This window comes from Simochromis diagramma, unplaced genomic scaffold, assembly GCF_900408965.1.
Source record: "Simochromis diagramma unplaced genomic scaffold, fSimDia1.1 OVJJ01000802.1, whole genome shotgun sequence".
In the NCBI taxonomy this organism is placed as follows: Eukaryota; Metazoa; Chordata; class Actinopteri; order Cichliformes; family Cichlidae; genus Simochromis; species Simochromis diagramma.
Window position 1 is genome coordinate 24422070 of NW_024387492.1, and position 18732 is coordinate 24440801.

Genomic DNA, 18732 nt, shown 5'->3' on the forward strand with positions numbered 1-18732 from the left:
ACTGAGTGTTCAGGAGTCTGACGGCTTGGGCGAAGAAACTGTTTCAAAGTCTGGCAGTGAAGGCCCGAATGCTCTGGTACCTATTGCCAGAAGGCGGCAGGGTGAAGAGTGTGTGTGAGGGGTGTGTAGGTTCCTCCACAATGCTGGTGGTTTTGCTGATGCAGTGGGTGCGATAGGTGTCTGTGATGGAGGGAAGAGAGGCTCCAATGATCTTCTCAGCTGTTCTCACAATCCATTGTAGGATATTGCAATCCAATACGGTGCAGTTACCGTACCAAACAGTGATGCAGCTGCTCAGGATGCTCTTGATAGTCCCTCTGTAGAAAGTGGTGAGAATGAATGGTGGGAGATGGGCTTTTCTCAGTTTCTGCAGGAATTAGAGATGCTGCTGGGCCTTTTAAGTTATGGAGCTGGTGTTGAGGGACCAGGAGAGGTTTTCCACCAGGTGAACGCCAAGGAATTTGGTGCTCTTGACGACCTCCACAGAGGATCCATCGATGTTCAGTGGACAGTGATCTCTCCGTGCTCTCTTGAAGTCGACGATCATCTCTTTTGTTTTGTCCACGTTCAAAGACAGTTGACTCTACACCATTCTGTTAACTGTTGCATTTGTGTAGCACTTTTCAAAACACAGAGTTGCAGAGTGCTTCACAGTTTCAGTAAATGCCACACATTAAAGATAAATATACATATTTCAACATACACACATGCATTCATGCAGGGTTGCAAACTATGGCTGAAAATTAAGTGGAAAAGATTAAGGCACAGCTAACCTATAAAAATGAGTTTTTAGCAGTCGTATAAAGAAAATGAAAAAGAGTGATCCTGATTGCAAAAACCTCAAAACCACAATCATCTCTGGTTTTAAAATCAGTTAAGAGACCCTGGTTAGAGGGTCAGAGGCCAGCTGCCGTGACAAGGTTTCAGAGACTGCTGGATAAGCAGGGGCGAGTCCATGTTGACATTTATATGTTGGTAACAGAATTTTAAAGTAGATTTTAAATTAATATGAATTGTGCAACATGAATTCTGAAATATCTGTAGAAGCTGGTGAAGGCATGCCTTCACCAGCTTCTACAGATATTTTCAATCAAAAATGATGATATTTTGATCAAAACTGATCAAGGTGAGAGAAAAGTGTGAACTACAGGTTCCAGATGATTGAATGACAGTAAAGGTTCAATTTTTTCAATATTTCTGAGGTGAAGGAAAAAAGACTGGATGGGCTCTGAGGTGTGAGAGTAAAAGTTAGTCAAAGATGATGCCAAAGTTTTTAGCATATGATTTCATGTTATTGGCAAGGGGGCAAAGCAATGGCTAACCTCCTTAGAGAAACTGTCTGGGCCGAGCACTAGAACCTCAGTTTTACTGGAACTGAGATGGAGGAAATTTGAATATATACACTCAGTAATGGCAAAGAAGCATTTGTTGAATCAGGAGACGCTGTCGAGGTTGCTGGGCTTTACAGAAAAGTATAGCTGTGTGTCATCTGTATAGCTGTGGTAGGAGATTCCATTAAAACCATTAGACAGGTGACCCAGGGGTAAAGAAAACAGAACTGGTCCAGGGACTGAGCCCTGGGGGACTCTACATACGAGTGATGAGAACTTACACTGCAGCAGAGCTTGGGGAGAGTCTGTGCTGGCGGACGTGGGTTACTGGACTGGTAGTCTGGTTTGGGGGCTTGGGGATGCGGGGGTGCTCCTCGTCTGGGCTGGGGCTCTGGCTGGGCCTCAGGGGCTTGGGTCCTGATGGTGGTGTGTCACGGGCATGGGGGGCCTCTGGTGCATTTGCAGAACTGAGGCTCCCTTTAAATGGCGGGGAGGTTGTTACATCCTTGCAGGTCTCTGTTCTTCAGGAGTTCACTCTGCAGGTGAGGGAGAGATATAGGAGAGGTGGAGAATGAACTCAACCTGGGTGTCTATTGTCTTATGTAGTCCGGAAGATAATTGGATGATGGGTTGAGGGTAGAGCCCCAGGCTCTGTGGGGCTTGGTGGTGCTACTGCTGTGGGTCCCGGTCTGGATGGGCCTGGACCCCCTGCCCTTGGTGGGGGTCCAGGCCCAGGGAATGGGGGCGCCTACTGGGATCAGCAGGGGACCAGATAAGTCGAGCGGGACTGAAATAGAAAGCTCACCTTTATCTGATTGTATTAGAATATCCTTAGTCATTAAAGCTGGTTCAGTGCTGTGGGTTTATCTCTAACCGGACTGGAATTTAAACGATAAATGGCCTGACAGACTTTCTCAAGGATATCAGAAATAAATGTGAGTTTGGAAATTGTCCTGTGAGTATCTGAAACAGTGGGATCTAAGTAGGGTTTTACAGCAGAGCAAAGATGCTAGCTGTAATCTGGAAGGCGGCCAGATAAAAAGGACTGATTCATAATAGAAGGAATCTGAGGGAGATGAGGCATAACGCCTTTGATGAATTTAGGAGGGATAATGACCGCTGGGCAGGATGACAGCGTCCATGTGTGAGACTATATTGAGAAGATCTGTCGAGGAAACCGGTTTAAAGTCAAAGAACAGGACGTGAACAGCAGACTGACGAGTCTGCTGATGGCGTCAAACAATAACCTTGGATTGTGTTTGTCGTTAATCAAATCAGCAAAATAAGATGTTCTCACATCTTTTATAAGCTGGTCCAGGATAGTTAGTAACTCCTTCACATGGGAGGGAGTCACTCTCACCTGCTGCACATCCTTTTCAGCTCGGTCTCTCTGCCTCTACAAGTCCTTCTCTCCTTCCTCAGAGTCCAGCCTCACTATAAACCTTACCTTTGCCTCATAATCACATTTATCTCAGTATTTAACATTTTGAGCATGTCAGGCTGTGCAATTCATTATTATGACTGTTTGTCCTTCAGTCATGACTGTACTATGTAAAGCACCCAGATACTTACTGAGGTTATACATACTGTAACAGACTGCACCTCCTGTACAAAAGCCAAAGTTAGTGCAGTGGAACATTTGGTTAACTCAGAATTAAGGAAGAAGCAGGAAAATGCAAGCTCAGGCTGAAAGGCCGGAGTGTGTGAGGATAGCAGAACATCTGGTGTATTTGATATAAATCCACTGAGTGATAGCTTTAAATAACGTGTTTGTGTGTGCATGTTTGTGGGTTTAATGCTGTGCTGGTGAAATCTCTGAACCACAAACATCACCCAGCGACTTTATGACCTGATATTTGAGGAATTATTAACAGAGTTGTTCTCTAGTTTGATTCCTATCAGCCTGCCAAAGTTTAAAGTGCAGACTCAAACTTCCACCCATCCCAGCAACAATCACACATGTTCACCTGGTCAGGTGTCAAAAATCAGCTTTATTTCACATTTACAAAACCATGAAGCCCACAGAGAGGTGTCTGTGTCCCAGAACATCTCCACCAGGAACAACACTGACGATACAAATATGGCAACAGGAAACAGAAATGTGTTTTCCTCAGTTTACAAAAACACACAGCAGTAAACGCATAGCACTTCCTGTCGGAACGTCCTCCTAGATCCGAAGACCAGACTACAGAACCACGATGAACCCAACCCGAAGCACTTTCTTTATTTTCTTACATAATATTAGCATGTGTTCATACGAAACATGGCCCAAGGTCAAAGTAATAACACTAGCATGTGAACGTAATCCAGAGTAATCTAAAGTAACCCAACGTAAAGTAATCTAGTCTCAAGCCTGCTCTTAGCACTCAGCTTCAACGCTGTTCTATATTTTTGTCATTACATTAGATTTCTTTATGTGGTCATCTCCTGTGGGCAGCACAGCTCACAGGTACAGAGTGCTGCCCCTCAGTGGGTTTTCAGAAGCTGGCCAATCAGAAGGAAGTGGGATTTTAAAGAAGGATGACTTTAAAGAGAGAGGAGCTAAAAGAGTTTATTGAGCTGAGAAGCCAGAGTTAAATAAAGTAAAGTTGTTTTTATTTTATTTTATTATTTTTGAATCATAGGAGGGTAATACAGCTGAGTAGAGCTGCAGGTTAGCTCAATGGTTCTCCTTTAACGTGAAAGATGATCACATGACCCTTACTGATCTTTCAGTTCATTTAATCTTCGAGCTAAATCTGCAAACACCTGACTGCTTGGAATGAAATGACATAAATCACCTGATTCAGACATCTGCTAATGTAAACGTGATGCCACCCTCTCCAGGTAACACCTGCAAAAACCCAAACGGGTAAGGCTGCTGAGTGGACCTTTATCGGCCCCTGTGAACACTGTCATGCTGTGGTTTAACCTGCCTGACTTCCATTTGTGCATGCTTCACTCATCCAGCGACTCTTCCCGTCCTTCCTTTGTTCTTCTTCCTTGCAGATGAACAGTCAGCAGGTGTTTAACCACAAAGAAACACTACACAGGTGATCATGAGAGTTTGGGGCAGCTCGGTTCCCACACAGCAGCTCCATGTCAACTTACACTGTATGTATTTATACACATGAATCCTCCGTCACCACACATCTGTCTGAATCTGAGCAGTCACGAATCCTTTTGAAGACAACACGGGGCCTGTTTCCATACCCCCCCCTATGACTCCAAGTAATCGTCATCATGTTTCTGTACCCAGCCAGCAGGAAGCTCCGTCTGCCCACTTTCTGTACACGTCCATGTAATGCATGATGTCACATCATCGCTCTCTGTCCTCTGTCTCATGTGGTTTTCTCCTTCTGGCTGCAGGTCCTGTCTGTAGCCTCTAGGTGGCGCTGAAGCGATTCCTGCACTGGGCTCTTCTGCTGGTCTTTGAGAGGGAGATTCCTCCGTTTGACGGGCAGCACGAATGCGACCAGAATGCAGCCGATGTGGAGGCTAAAGTACCAGGAACTGCAGAGAAGACGAAAATTCAGAAATGCTGCTATGAGCAGTCAAAGTTACACACGAATTAAACCTGGGTTAAACAAGGTTTAAACCTGGGCTGCACCAGCAGTAAACCTGAAATATATCTGGGTTAAACCTGGAATAACTTATATTAAACCTTGGTAAAACCTGATTTAAACCTGGGTTAAAGCTGTGTTAAACATGCATTAAACCTGGATTGAATCTTGATTAAACTTTGGTCAACCCTTTCTGACTTACTGACCTGTAGAACTTCATGGAAGGACCCACAGACAGCAGGACAAAAGGTATCACCGTGTAGCAGATGGCAATCTGAGTGGCTGCCCACGTGATGACATCATAGACCAGTTTGTGTACGGAGGAGTGCAGGAAGTATGGTCGAACGTTGTGTCTGACCTGAGGATGAGAAGTTAACATGGAGGACTGCTAAAATGGACACAGGTCTCATTTCAAAGGCTTAGCAGCAACATCAGTTAACAGATAACAGCTAACTGCTAACAGATAATGGCTAACAGCTAGCGGCTAATAGCTAACAGCGGCTCACCGCTCTGGCTGCCAGCGTGATGACGATCCCTGTGAGGAAGGTGAGGTAATATCCTGGATAGGCTCCGTGCCACATGGCTGACAGAATGAAGGTGGCTGCTGTCGGATGGTAGGGACATCGCTCATAACACACCCTGTCAATCAGAGATAAGGGGTCAGAGGTCACAAACAGTCATTTTTACACATGCCAGGTACAGATTCCAGATCAGGTAACTGAGTGTGACCTTTTGAGCCAGTGTGCTGTCTGAATGTTCCAGTTGTCCAGGAAAACTTTGAAGCTGGTGGCAAACTGGAAACAGACAGAGATCCATTAGACTGATGTTATCAAACCATTTTAGTGACTCGTAAATAGGGATGGGTACTGGTATCCGGTGCCATTATGGCACCGATTCTGACATAAACGGTAGTAACCAGACCGAAAAGCAGCGTACATTTCGGTGCTTTATTTCGGTGCTTTTTTTCCTGAGCTGTGATACACTTTAGATTCTAGCCAATCATTTTACGTTTCCGAGGATAGTAGGCGGGTCCAGGTACGTACGTTCTTTTAGAGCAGAGCTACAGATTAAAAATGCCCAAGGTGAAGCGGTCAAGTCTGGCTGTACTTCACAGCAAAATATGCAAACTCAGCAGCCTGCAACAAGTGCTTTAAGCTGATACTGTGATACTGTCAAAGGAGGTAACACCTCGAATCTGATGAAACACCTGGCGACGCATAGCGGGTTTTTTTAAAAGCCGAGAAATGAGCCGTATTTGATAGCTTGCTGCGAGACCTCACACGGTGCACATCTACTGCGGGTGTGGTGCCAGTTATCGGACCCAGAGTTAGCAACATCCCCCAAAAACCCGAAGAGGAGAGTCCTGGCTCCTAGCCCTGCCAATGTAGCAGAAATGATGACGGATGATGATGGCAGCAGCAGCCGTTCTTCTCTGCGTGAGTAGCTTAATGTTGTTCGTGTGTAATTTACGCTGAGTAAATTAATGCATGTAAGGTGAACTGGCAAACATCATCATAGCTACATGCGGCTGTCTTCTTGTTTGATGGCAGATACTCCCTTCACCCTGGCCAAAAAGGCTAAAATGACCAAAGAAAAAGTGGGAAACAGCTAAACATGAGAGGTTTTTGGACAAAGTTTGTGTTTTTTCCATTGATTAAGCACTGCTTCCAGCCAAGAGTGATGCCATAAAAAAGGCTAACATTGTTATTTTTTTACAAAAAAACAGCTGAACATGAGAGGTTTTTGGACCAATTTTGTGTTCTCCATTCTTTAAGCACCGGTTTGAGCACCGTTTAAGCACCAGCACCGTTTCAAAAGTACCGGTTTGGCACCGATATCGGATAAAACCTAAACGATACCCATCCCTACTCGTAAACTTGTCCAGGTCTGTGATTGTCCTGACCTCAATCTTCAGGATCCTCAGATTGGAGATGAGGTCCCAGCGAGCAGAGCCGTCGCTGTCGTAACCATTGAAGCCAAAACCGGCGGCGTTGTTGATGGCGTCAGCTGTAGCAGAGATGTGACTGGTCAGAAATTTAGGTATGAACAGTGTGTTTGTGCCCAGCATTTTCATTTCAGCACATTTTCATTTCAGCACAAATGATCGGTTAGATTTTGATTTTAATCCAATTTCTCTACAGCAGCACATGAAGGTTTATTTGCACAAAGCAGATTTCAGCCACCCACCAAGCGTCCAGACGAAGTAGTACTTGGGTCTGGTAGTCAGCATGGACAGGTACAGGTAAACCACTTGAGCATAGAAAGGTGTGTTGGCAATGAAGTTGTCGTCGATGTTTCGCTCCACTGGGAAAACCTTACACACTGACAGAAACACCAGCAGGCAGAAGAAGGAGGTGGTGACCTTACGTACGACCTCCATCTGTGAAGAAACATAGTATTCATTCAGGTTCAGTATGTCTTAAATTCAGTCAGCAATCATGAACAAAAGAAGAAATGGATTACGCTCCTCAGTTTAAACGTCTCAAAGGTAAATGTCTTAAACCTGCTTTCTGTTTAATGTCAAGCGGGGGCGACTGCTCATACTGTAAATACAGGTATACCTTAGTCATACGACCTACGTTTGGGGAGGGCTCACTGTGCCTCAGCTTGCTGCTGGACTTCCTTTCATCCTTGTAGTCTCTGCAGCGTTGAGGGGCTCCCTCGATGAAGCCGATGTAGTCGTTGTAGGAGCAGGTGGGGCCAGCCAGGATCCCCATGAAGTTACAGTTGTAGCTGAAGTACTCCAGCAGACTGGGCATTCTCCTAAATAAATAGAGGGTTAAGACCATTTCACCACAATGCTTTCTATTGGTAACTCCTGTGAATGTTGTATGCTATGGAAACAGCCGTGCTCTGAAAGAAGGCATGGAGAACTATTCAATTTTCAATTCAGTTTTATCTATACAACGCCAAATTACAACTACAGTTGCCTCAAGGTGCTTTTTACAGTAACTTAGACCCTACAAGAATACAAAGAAAACAGAGAAAACCCCAACAATCACATGAGCCCCGATGAGAAAGCACTCTGGTGACAGTGGGAAGGAAAAACTAAATTTTAACAGGAAGAAACCTCCAGCAGAACCAGGCTCAGGGAGGGGCGGCCATCTGCTGTGACTGGTTTGGGTGAGGGGAGGAAGACAGGACAAAAGACACGCTGTGGAAGAGAGCCAGAGATTAATAATAAATGAACCTTAAGTTGTATATGAAAGATCTGTTTTCACACACCCTAATTTCTATCACTGCTGGGATTCTGTTCTGCTGTGGTGGGCCATCAGAGTACTTGCAAAATGGTTTCATTAAATTCTGTATGTCAATAAATAATGTTCAGTTTCTTGTACTAATCTCTTTTTATTGAACCAATGATTTAATGCGAGAGGTGTATGAACACATGAGTGACGTGAGTTAAGAAGAAACACCCAGTGCATCATGGGAATCCCCCAGCTACCTTCACCTATTGCAGCATAACTAAGGGAGGATTCAGGGTCACCTGATCCAGCCCTAACTATATGCTTTAGCAAAAAGGAAAGTTTGAAGGCTAATCCTAAAAGTAGAGATATTGTCTGTCTCCTAAATCCAAACTGGAAGCTGGTTCCACAGAAGAGGGGCCTGAAAACTGAAGGCTCTCCCTCCCATTCTACTTTTAAATACTCTAGGAACAACAAGTGTGAGAGTGAAGTGCTCTAACGATATGATACTATAAGGTCGTTAAGATAAGATGGGGCCTGATTATTCAAGACCTTGAATGTGAGGAGCAGGATTTAAATTCTGGATTTTTAATGGAGCTAATGAAGGGGAGACAGTAAAGGAGAACCAGAACATAGAACAAAGAGCTAATGTGATTGGCATAGTGAGACTTGTAGTAAAAATCTCAGTTAGAAAAGCTCTCTAAAAGTACATATCCATTTATCATGTCTGATATTTAGCTAACATCTGCACAGACAGCATGCTAATGCTAAGCTAGCCAAGAACTTAAGAGTGATGAAAGAGTGGAGTATATGCAGACCCCAGTCTAGCAGCCAGACCCTGAACTTCAACAGGTTAACAAAGGCAGTTCTACCTGTTCATGTTTCTAAAGCAGAATCACCATGACGACTGCTCTGAAGTCTGTTTGGCTGGTTTTAACTTTGCTTTTATTCAAACTTCAAGACTGTGTGTGTCCTCATTAGCACAGAGATCTGTGTCAGTGTGCGACTGTAGCTTCAGGTGTACACTGTTCATTGATAATTATCAGACTGTGCTTCAGGTTGGAGTGACATGGAGGTAATGTAACAGGTTGTGTAAGAAATTACTTTCTTCAGTGAGTAATTAAGTAACATACAACACTACTTTTAATATAAGTAACAAGTAATGTGCAATAGATTACTTTTTTGAGGGACAACTCTAACACTGTCTTGATGCATGCTAAATCACCCAGGTAGGTAAATCCCAAAAGGTTGATTCTGTTCATCTGGATGTAACGTTTTTAGTGGGGGAAACATTTCGTCATTTATCCAGGCGACTTCTTCAATCTCAGTTGACTGCAGGTTTCCCTAATCTTATAAACAGTAGATTTGCGCAATAATTGAAACCAGCCCACTGATTGAACAATTTGCTGTGAGGTTGGTTTATGATCATTAATATGCAAATTGTCATGACCACTAAGATGGCGAAAGATGTACCCTTAGGCCCCCTTCTTGATTAAGAGATGGTCTTTCCCTTTTCACGTAAATGGCCTCCTTGACTCAACCAGCGCTCCTAACTGTCCAGAATGTTTACATCCTCATCATTGAAAGAGTGTCCACTGGCCTGTAGGTGTGAATAGACTGTGGAGTCCTGGCCTGACAAGTTAGCTCTTGCGTGCTGTGCCATCCACTTAGCCAGAAGTTGTTTAGCTACCCTGATGTATAATGGCAGTCCTTCTGGCACTTAACAGCACACACTGCATTACTCTGTTTGTGTCGGGGGACCCGGTTTAACCTGAGTAGCGAAAGACCGTGGGGGGTTTGAAAACGATGGGCCGGGAGTTCGCTGTTCTCACCGGCTCTAGTGAGCCTTGACCTCCCGGTCACCTATCAAGCTAGTGGGAAACAGACGTCTCTGAAAATGTCTGAGCATTTTTGCAAATATGCGATGTCTTGATAAATTGAGCAGATATTTGAAGTTCACACAGCTACATTCTCTGAAAATATCTTAAAAGTTTATTTTGTGACCCAGAAGGAGCAATAAGAGTGATATTAAAACTAAGTAGCTGCCACCATTGTTGGAAACTGGAAATTGGCTGGGCCACACTGTGAATTCTGAGATATGGGCCACGAAGGATACACCTGACCCATCCTTCAAATCTGGGGAAAAGCAGGACGCATTTGTCGACCGCATTTGGAGGAGTCTTTGAATTGGGACAGCCTTTGTCGCGTCACCTTTACGTACTCGGCCTACAAAAGTGCAGCTGTCTATTGTAATTTTTGAGTGTATGCTAAAATAAAAATAAAAGTGTTCTATATCACCTGTTTGTTTTTATTCAAGCATACGTGTATTCTATTTTTATTGATAGAGAGATTAAGCTTGTGTTTCAGTCATGTAGTGACTGTGCTTATTATGAGGCTTATTAGACATTATAAAACAGATGAACGTAATTTTGCCAAAGTGCTTAAGGTCGCATTTGGAGGAGTCTTCAAATTGTGACAGCCTTCGTTGTGTCGCTGTCACGTAATCGGCCTACAAATGCGGCTTCCGAAGATATGCAGTGCCTGAAGTGGACACAGCTATGATACCGGAGACTGCTTCTTCTTCTTCTTTGGCGTTTAACGGCAGCTGGCATCCTTGTAGAGGCATTGCTGCCATCTTCTGTTTCAGTCCGTTATTACACTCTTAAATCCTACTACTTATTCCTGTGTCTTGCAGGATCAAAGCTTCAAATGATGCGTCGACTATTAAATTACTCGGCAACGATTTTGATAGTCGACGTAATCGTGACTAGTCGACTAATCATGGCAGCCCTACCTCCCTTGTGAATTTGATGTGTTGGTCCATCGAGTTAATGTGATCCATGAATTGTGGTATGTCCCGTGCTGAGATCTGATTTTCACCCAGGTGTCATCCACATACCTGAACCAATGACTTGGTGGTGTTCCATAGTAGGATAAAAGAGCCCTCTTTTCCACTTCTTCCGTGTACACGTTGGCCACAGTAGGTGAAACTGGGGAAATCATGGCACACCCATGTTTCTGACTATAGTACTGACCCTTGTATGTGAAATAGGTGGAATTAAGACACAGTTCCAAAAGTAAACACACTTGGTCAATGCTGAGAGTGGTCCTGTTGCTAAGGTTGGGGTCATCCTGTAATGTCTTACGAACTACCTCCAACGCTTCAGTGACTGGAACACAAGTGAAGAGAGATGTAACATTGTATGAGACCATTGTTTCATCTGCCTCCATAATGACATCTCTCACCTTCTCAATAAAATCCAAGGTGTTCTGGATGTGCTGTTCAGAGCTGCCTACCATTGATTGATTAATGATCAAGGAACTGACCTCACAGCCGATTGTTCATTTAGTGGCTAATTTCAGTTATTGTGTAAATGTACTGTTTGTAAGGTTGAGGAAACATGCAGTCAGCTGAGACTGAAGAAGTCACCTGGATGAGTGACGAAATGCCCAGACGAGCAGAATCAACAATTTTGAACTCCAACACTGCCGATAACGTGATGAAAAATGAAGGCCACAGAATGAGGATTGTTCATGCAAAGATCTACTAAGAGCAGGAAGAAGACCATTCAAAGGATTCCGCTATGTCATGAGTTTTGAAGGACTGATCCAGTAAAAGTGACTCAGCCGAGTATTTTTTGTTTTTAGTTTAGGTGAAGCTATTTTTTCATACTAAACCTGTTTTGCATGAACAGAAGTACAGCAGGAAGTTGCATTACTTTTAGGGAGAAGTATTAGGGCGGAGATACCTTTGATTGACAAGTGTCTACCATGGAGGCATGGATTTTGTCTTAAGCTCCACCCTCCTGCCTAAACACGGTGATTTCTGCTCCAGTAAATAATGTTTCTACCATGAACAAACCTTATTGCCAGAATCTTCTGTCCCGCCGTCAGATGTTCTTCCTTCCGAGCCATTCCTGTCAGAAACACAGAGTGGACAGTAAAACCTGCAGGATTTACGGAAAACAGCCTGTCTGAGAGTGCAGCTCACCGTCATGGATCTCAAACGCCAGACTGGTGATCTTCTGAGTGATGACCATCATGGGGCTGCAGAGAGGGCAGAGGCAGAGATTAGAGCCTGGACACGGGGAGGCGTTTAGGAGTGAATGGGCCACAGAGCGGAGGCGTTACCCTGTGAAATCGGCGGTGTACATGCCGTAGTCAAAGACGTACACTCGAGTGATCTGACACAGACTCAGGTATGTGAGCGCCACCACTAGGCAGTACCTGGAAAAACACAGAGAACAGGCTGTTATTCAACTTGGGGTCGGCGGTCCTGACGGCCTCACTGAGGTCTGAGGACCTCTGTGATGATCTGGCTCACTCAGGTTTCTGGCTGTAGCTCATGTGAAGTTCCACAGGTTTAAGACCTTCACCAGTCTGAAGTTTGCATCCTTTTGAGGACAGAACACCTGGTGCAGTCATGTTTGTTTGGCTGAAAGGAGCACATTGTTACTTTTACAACATCAGAATCTGTGGAAGTCCTTTTGTGCCAGTATTCATGACCTAATGTTCACAGAGCTGGAAATAACAGAGGTCCGACTGTGAGCTGCTCTCCTGACATCAAAGGTGATAAAAAGTTTCCTCATTAACCCTGAGCTCGTTAATGGCTTGTTAGCAGCATTTTAATGCATGTCGTGTGTGACGCTCACTTGTGCATGTGTTCGACTCCGGTGAGGATCATGATGCCGTAGGTGAGTCCGCTCTGAACCAGGAAGTGGAGAGCATACCTGTAAAACAAGGAGAACACAGAGCGTCATCTCCAGACACCAGCTGACCAGAACACGTGATGTGTCTGCTGCTCCTGTGACGGATGCTCACATTAAACATAATGAGCTTGGTGTACAAACAGTAATCTCTGTGAGCCAACGCTCAGGCTGCCCTCAACACTCAGTCAGTCACAGCATTTTTCCCTCTGGGATCTGGATGATGTCATAGAGAGTTTGTTTTAGGGTCATCTGACACACAGACCGAATCAGAAGAAAGCTTTCTTAAAGGGGGAGGAGCTAAAAGTTGTTTCAGACGGTGAGAAAATGAAAGAAGAATTATTATGACTGCGAGTCATGCAAAGCTGCTCTAACAGCGGATCCTTATTTAGTCCAGCCACATCTGATGTTTTCTGCTCCTGACAAGTCATTATTGTGTAATTTTTCCTTTACAGGTGAGATGAGCGATGCAGGTGTGACCTCTATCAGAGCTCTGATTGGTTCAATTTTAGGATAAGTCAGACTTTGGAGAGCTCAGTTTTATTGATCCTGAGTCATAGTTGGTCTTACCAGCCGAAGCAGAACATGGCAAAATAGAGTCCCAGCAGCGTGGCCACCACGTGCCGGATGATGGGACTGGTCTTACTGGGATGGAGGAAGAGACGAAACCAGAAGGCGGAGATCAGAGCGCAGAGCTGGCACGCTACGAAGTTCACCTGCAGGTGAAGCAAACAGACAGCACCTCATTGGTGCTTCAGTACATCCAGGTGAGAGAGGGCAGACCCGCCCACCGTTAGACTGCTCCGCCTCCCTCAGGCTGACCCCTCACCTTCTCTAACACCTTCACAGAGGGGTGCTGCATGCTCATTGGCTAATCCTGCCTTCCTCCTGCTGAGGGGACCAAACATGAGCGCCACCGCCCCCTCCTGGGTGTGAGAGAGGTGTCACATGACTCTTTCAGAACCAACACAAGCACAAAATGGCTGCCCTTTTCTCCAAGCAGCTCCTCCTGCAAGAAGGCAAGGAGGAGGATCTTCATCATCATTAGCACAGTAACAGCCATGTTATTGTCCAGTCACCGTCTACTACAGACTAATACCAGAATACTAAGAAAATAACATCAGAGTACTATCTGACTAATATCTGTAGTAATGTCAGAGTATCAATAGCGCTGTCAGTTTTTGTAGTATTGTGTGTGGTATTGTGAGTGTTTGTAAACAGAGCAATGATATCACCACCTGCAGTACTTTATGTCTCTTTGTACTTCAAAACTCAGAATTTGACTTTCAAAGTTCTCTTGTGTTTTTTTGCAACACTGTGAAGTCGAAGTACTCATCACTGAGTCACTGTCACGAGGTATTTTCTTACAGTGTGAAGTTTTTATCAGAGTGTCCTGAAATATAAGACGTTACAAGACGCCTTGAAACTACCTAAATGATACTCAGGCAGGTTTTACTGTGCCTGTCCCAAAGTACACATCTGAGTCAGGACGATGGGAATAAGGAGCAGCGAGATCTCTGGCTTTGATCTTTTACAGCTTTGAGATTTTCATATTTGAATGGGTGAAAAAGGCCTGAAAGTTTGCTGATGCAGCAGTTTTCAAACAGTTCTCTGTAATACTCTCTGTTGTACTGTTAGAGTATCTACAAACTGTTTAAAGGTTACAGCGGCCGTGTGTTCACACTATGGACCATAAATATTTATGAAAATCAGAGACGGTCGAGCAGAAGATGAAATGTGCTGTTTGAGAAGGAGCGACCTTGGTGAGGGTCGCACCCCCCGGCCTCCTTCTCGGAGCACCTCTGGCAGTGCCCATTTCCTGCCTTGGACGGAAGTGACACCAGAGCCTCCACTCTTCAAGGCGTGAAACTTGCTGTGTGGTGTAGAAACAGGATTTTTCTCTGAAGACTCACACACAATGACATCGGCCCACAGGAGACACTGGTATCATCAGTACTTCCCTGTAAAACTAGTAAACTGAGGCAGCTGGTCACCTGAACCGACTCCAGAGGCCTGGCTGTCAGCCAGTCAGAGGGTAGGTGTGTGCAGCAGCTCACCAGGATCACCTGGTGTAGGTCCACACAACCACACTCTGATCTACCATCTGCTGAATGAGTAGCTGCTCCACCCCCTCTGAGCTCTGGACTGAGGAATGACCAATCAGGAGCTGACGTGGAGGTCATGGCTGTGCCTGGTTATCACCTGAGCCACACCTGCGTCAGAGAAGCTCCATACCTGACCCCAGCGCAGACGAAACCTAAGAGGAAAGGTGGAGCCTCAGGAGCATCACGGGTGAGAGATCACCCCCCCTCCCCTCCCCTCCCCCCACCACCACCGACATGCCTTCCCCCTTCATCATCATCACAATAGGAACAATCCGCACAGCTACATCCCCTTCCTCCTCCTCCTTACGTGAATGAGCAGCATGAAGCCTCTCCTCCATCACAGCTGCAGGAGTCTGCACGAGGCCTCCGCCCTTTACTTTTACGGGCAAAGCCCTCCTCCCTTCCCCGTCCTCGCCTCTCTTTGTACCCCCGTGTCGGACCTCCGGAGCGGCGGCCGCCGAGGTCCGGGCTCCGGCGGCTCTTACCTGGTCCAGCGGCAGGTCGGTGAGCTCGCTGAGCGGCTGCAGAAGGCTGGAGCCTGTGCAGGCCGTGGATGGAGCTCCGTCGTCGGCCATAGTTCCGATGTTAGGCCGACCGTACTGCTTCTGATACCGGCTGCAGCTGCGCAGAGGCGGCGGAGGCTCCGTGATCCACCGGAGGTCCGTGCCCGTGCGTCTGCGCGTGATTCTCTGCTTTCTGCTCCTCCTCCTCTCCCCCTCCGTCTGCCTCCTCCTCCTGCTGCTTTCTCTTCAGATCAGTCTCAGAAACATCTGTTGGCATCTGGCTAAAGAACACACACACACAGCTCACGGCATCTGAAGGCAAAGTCTTTTTTTAATCGTTTAAGTCTTCAAGGATAAAACTGGCAAAACAGGAAATCAATAACTAAAAAATTAATAAATTCATTCATTAAAAAAAGTCTGTCGGTCACACTCAAAACTGAGGGACTGAAGGTGTTTTACTGTATATGAGAGCCATTCCTGATTTGATCAGAATCAGAATACTTTATTAATCCCTAGGGAAATTATATGGGTTACAGTTGTGTCAGTACAGTAGCATTAACAAAAACAAACTAGACTATTTATCAATACAGTATGTTAAGATATGAGAAATAGCATAATATATACAATACAAGTCACCAAGTAATAAATATTCAGGGTTGACATATGTGATTATAAGTAAATATTAACAAATTGGCAGACATTTTTTTGTTTCCTGTTCTCATGCTGTCCTACTATGGAAGCATAGCATGAGTAGGGGTCTCTTTTTTTCCTCTTGTACTTTCCCCATTGTAGTGTACATTTCAATGTTTTTTTTCTCTAATGCTACCAATCTCCGACCTGTATCCCCATGTAATGTTTGTGCTATATGTGTAAGGTCGGGGGGGTCCCATTTCACTGCAGGGCAACCTGCATGTGACGAATAAAGCTTTGATTGATTGATTGAAACATTACAGAGTAAGAAAGAGTGTGTGCCAAAAGGATGTAACTATTGTAGTGTTTACATTGTATTAGAAGGAGGAGAGATGGCCACAGGTAGGAACGTTCATTGGTGCTTTTTGGTCATTTCTGGTAACCCTTTTGTATGCAGTATTCTGTGCAGTACAGTGCAGTATTTCTACTCACTGGGGATCTTTTGAGTCTTCTGTTTTATTTTTCGGCCCCTCTGAAGCTTTTTGTAGCAGACGTGCAACGATTGCAGTTATTAATTTAATGTGAAGACAGACTCCGTCTGGAGATATAATAAATACAAGGTCACAAACTAGCTCAGAAACTTTTATCTAATCATAAGATAAAATAACCTTTATTAGTCCCACACGTGTGAAATTTGTTTTGTCACAGCAGGAAGTGGACAGTGCAAAAGTTATGTAGCAAAAATTAGAATATAATAAGAATAAATACAGTACACAACTGTACAGAATAGAATAGAATACTATATACAGTAGAATAAAATATACAATAGGATAAAAATAGAATACAAATTCTATATACAACTGAGTAAAAATACAACGATGCAAGAAAAGAGAATTGCACTTAGTGTTATTGCACATGTGTGGATGTGTGTGTTTGATCAGTTGGAGTCTTTGTTGTACAGTCTGACAGCAGTGGGGAGGAAACACCTGCGAAATCTCTCCGTCCCACACCGTGGGTGCCGCAGCCTGCCACTGAAGGCTTAAATGTAAAAAATAATAAAAGTGGAAATAACATGAAAAACGTGAGGCTGAATCCCTCTCACGGACCGTGAACGCCGTTTGTTAAACAGGTAAATTATCCAGCTGTAGTTCCGACTGCAAGCCAGCAGATGGGATTCAGGCTGAACTGCGTAAAGATCGGCTAAAGAGCAACAGAAGAAGAAAGGGCGGAAGTTGCGTCAGGTTGTTTTGGCGTGTTGTCCTGGCAGTAGCAGTTAGCTACGTTAGCACCTTAAGCTTCAGACAGAAAAATGTCAGCAGCCGAGGACGACACGGAACTGCGGGACCTGCTGATCCAGAATCTTGAGAACAGCGGAGCTCTGAACAAGCTGAAGGTGAAAGGTCACGTTTAACGTGAGACGCCCTGACGGCGGGATAGGCTACAGCTACTCGCAGCTAACGACTGCTAACCGGCTGCTCAGAGACTGTTTCAGGTTTATTTTATTTAACCTGAGAGGAGAGATGAAGTTCTGACTGAGTGTAGAGGTTCAGCAGCTGTGTGAGCTCTGTTGCTGCTGTTATCGATCAAGCAGGATCTAACCTTTGAAACCGGTTTAAACATCCGCGAGAGTAGATGAGACATTTTATTACTAATAACGTGTAACTGCGGCTCAGCATGGAACCTCAAAGCTCACAGCCAGGAAGAATAAACCTCACAGAACAAATAGAAATAGTTTTCCTTTTTTATTTCCTTTCACGCCCTGTTTTTGTCATGTGACTCGACAGCGTCAGGTGCTGAGAAAGACTTACCTCCAAACCTGAAACCACTCTTATTGATATCTGATCAGTTTGTGACTGATATCTGATCAGTTTGTGACTTATATCTAAACTAAGCGCTGTGTGGATGGTGCAGGTCTAGTTTAGTGCGTGCTAACTTCAGCACAGTTGGAACCCGTCAGCCTAAAATCTGATCCAGGAACCAGGAAGATTCGCGCCGAGAGCTCGTATAAAAATAATGTGAAATAAAGCAAATGAATGAAACGCTGTTAGTCCTGCAACATGCTGGTGACCCGTCCAGGTGTGTCCCGCCTCTGGGAGAGGCTCCACCCCCCACAACCCTGAATACAATGACTGGAAGAAAACTGATGAATGGAAATGAAATAATATTTAGGAAACCCTTTTAGTTTGAAATATCTGTCATGAATGACATGTATGAATTTACTGATAGGTTTCAATAACTACCTGTATTGATGACATGTTCCTGCAGGCGGAGATGAGAGCGGCGGTGTTCCTGGCAATGGAGGAGCAGGACAAACTGGAGGTGAGTGATTCACACAGAAGTTCCAAGCACAGTGTTGATCAGTCAGTGCTGTCCGTCATAGTCCAAGATCAGGACAATGCCGGACAATACGTCCCACTCACTGTGACATGCTGGCCAGTCACAACGAGAGCATGAGATTATATGTAATGTAGCACTGAACAACTCCTCCATCTAATGCACAGCATACACTAAAATATCTGCACATAACAAGGGCAATGTTAACCAAATATATTTAATTTGTGTAGCATACTGGAATATTTATAATAAGAGCTATTTTGCTATATTTTAACTTTAGTTTAGTCAGTTCCAGTTTTTAGTGTCTTGGAGCGACTATTACTACGTCATTAATAAAGTATTCAAATTCAGGAATACGTGAGACAGCAGGTTCATGGTGTATTTAGATTAAAATCT

At 44.6% G+C, this 18732-nt stretch overlaps 2 protein-coding genes across 10 annotated transcripts in view; one reads left to right on the top strand and one right to left on the bottom strand.

Annotated features, from left to right (window-relative positions):
• Positions 1 to 3302: 3302 nt before the first annotated feature.
• Positions 3303 to 15557, bottom strand: mboat2b (membrane bound O-acyltransferase domain containing 2b). 5 transcript variants are annotated; one of them, XM_040018421.1, is made up of 14 exons: positions 15355 to 15369; positions 13594 to 13690; positions 13335 to 13480; positions 12711 to 12788; positions 12190 to 12285; positions 12050 to 12105; positions 11921 to 11975; positions 7453 to 7636; positions 7061 to 7253; positions 6777 to 6880; positions 5603 to 5667; positions 5380 to 5512; positions 5080 to 5231; positions 3303 to 4823 (listed from the first exon to the last, which is right to left on the bottom strand). In XM_040018421.1, exons 2-14 carry the CDS (start codon positions 13630 to 13632, stop codon positions 4652 to 4654), a joined length of 1473 nt encoding a protein of 490 aa, XP_039874355.1. In that variant the 5' UTR covers positions 13633 to 13690; positions 15355 to 15369; the 3' UTR covers positions 3303 to 4651. The 5 variants fall into 5 exon arrangements, with proteins under 5 accessions (XP_039874355.1, XP_039874353.1, XP_039874356.1 ...); XM_040018419.1 differs by lacking the exon at positions 13594 to 13690 and having other exon boundaries at positions 15355 to 15557; XM_040018422.1 differs by lacking the exons at positions 13594 to 13690; positions 15355 to 15369 and adding an exon at positions 15177 to 15206.
• A 1656-nt stretch (positions 15558 to 17213) lies between these two features.
• The window catches only part of cep43 (centrosomal protein 43), a 30817-nt gene continuing 29298 nt past the window's right edge, over positions 17214 to 18732 (top strand). For 4 of the 5 annotated variants that reach the window (XM_040018425.1, XM_040018427.1, XM_040018428.1 and 1 more), the window contains exons 1-2: positions 17214 to 17395; positions 18268 to 18321. In XM_040018425.1, coding sequence (XP_039874359.1) covers positions 17312 to 17395; positions 18268 to 18321 — 138 coding nt within the window. In that variant the 5' untranslated portion in view covers positions 17214 to 17311. The remainder of the gene's footprint in view (positions 17396 to 18267; positions 18322 to 18732) is intronic. The other variant, XM_040018429.1, reaches the window with a different exon arrangement.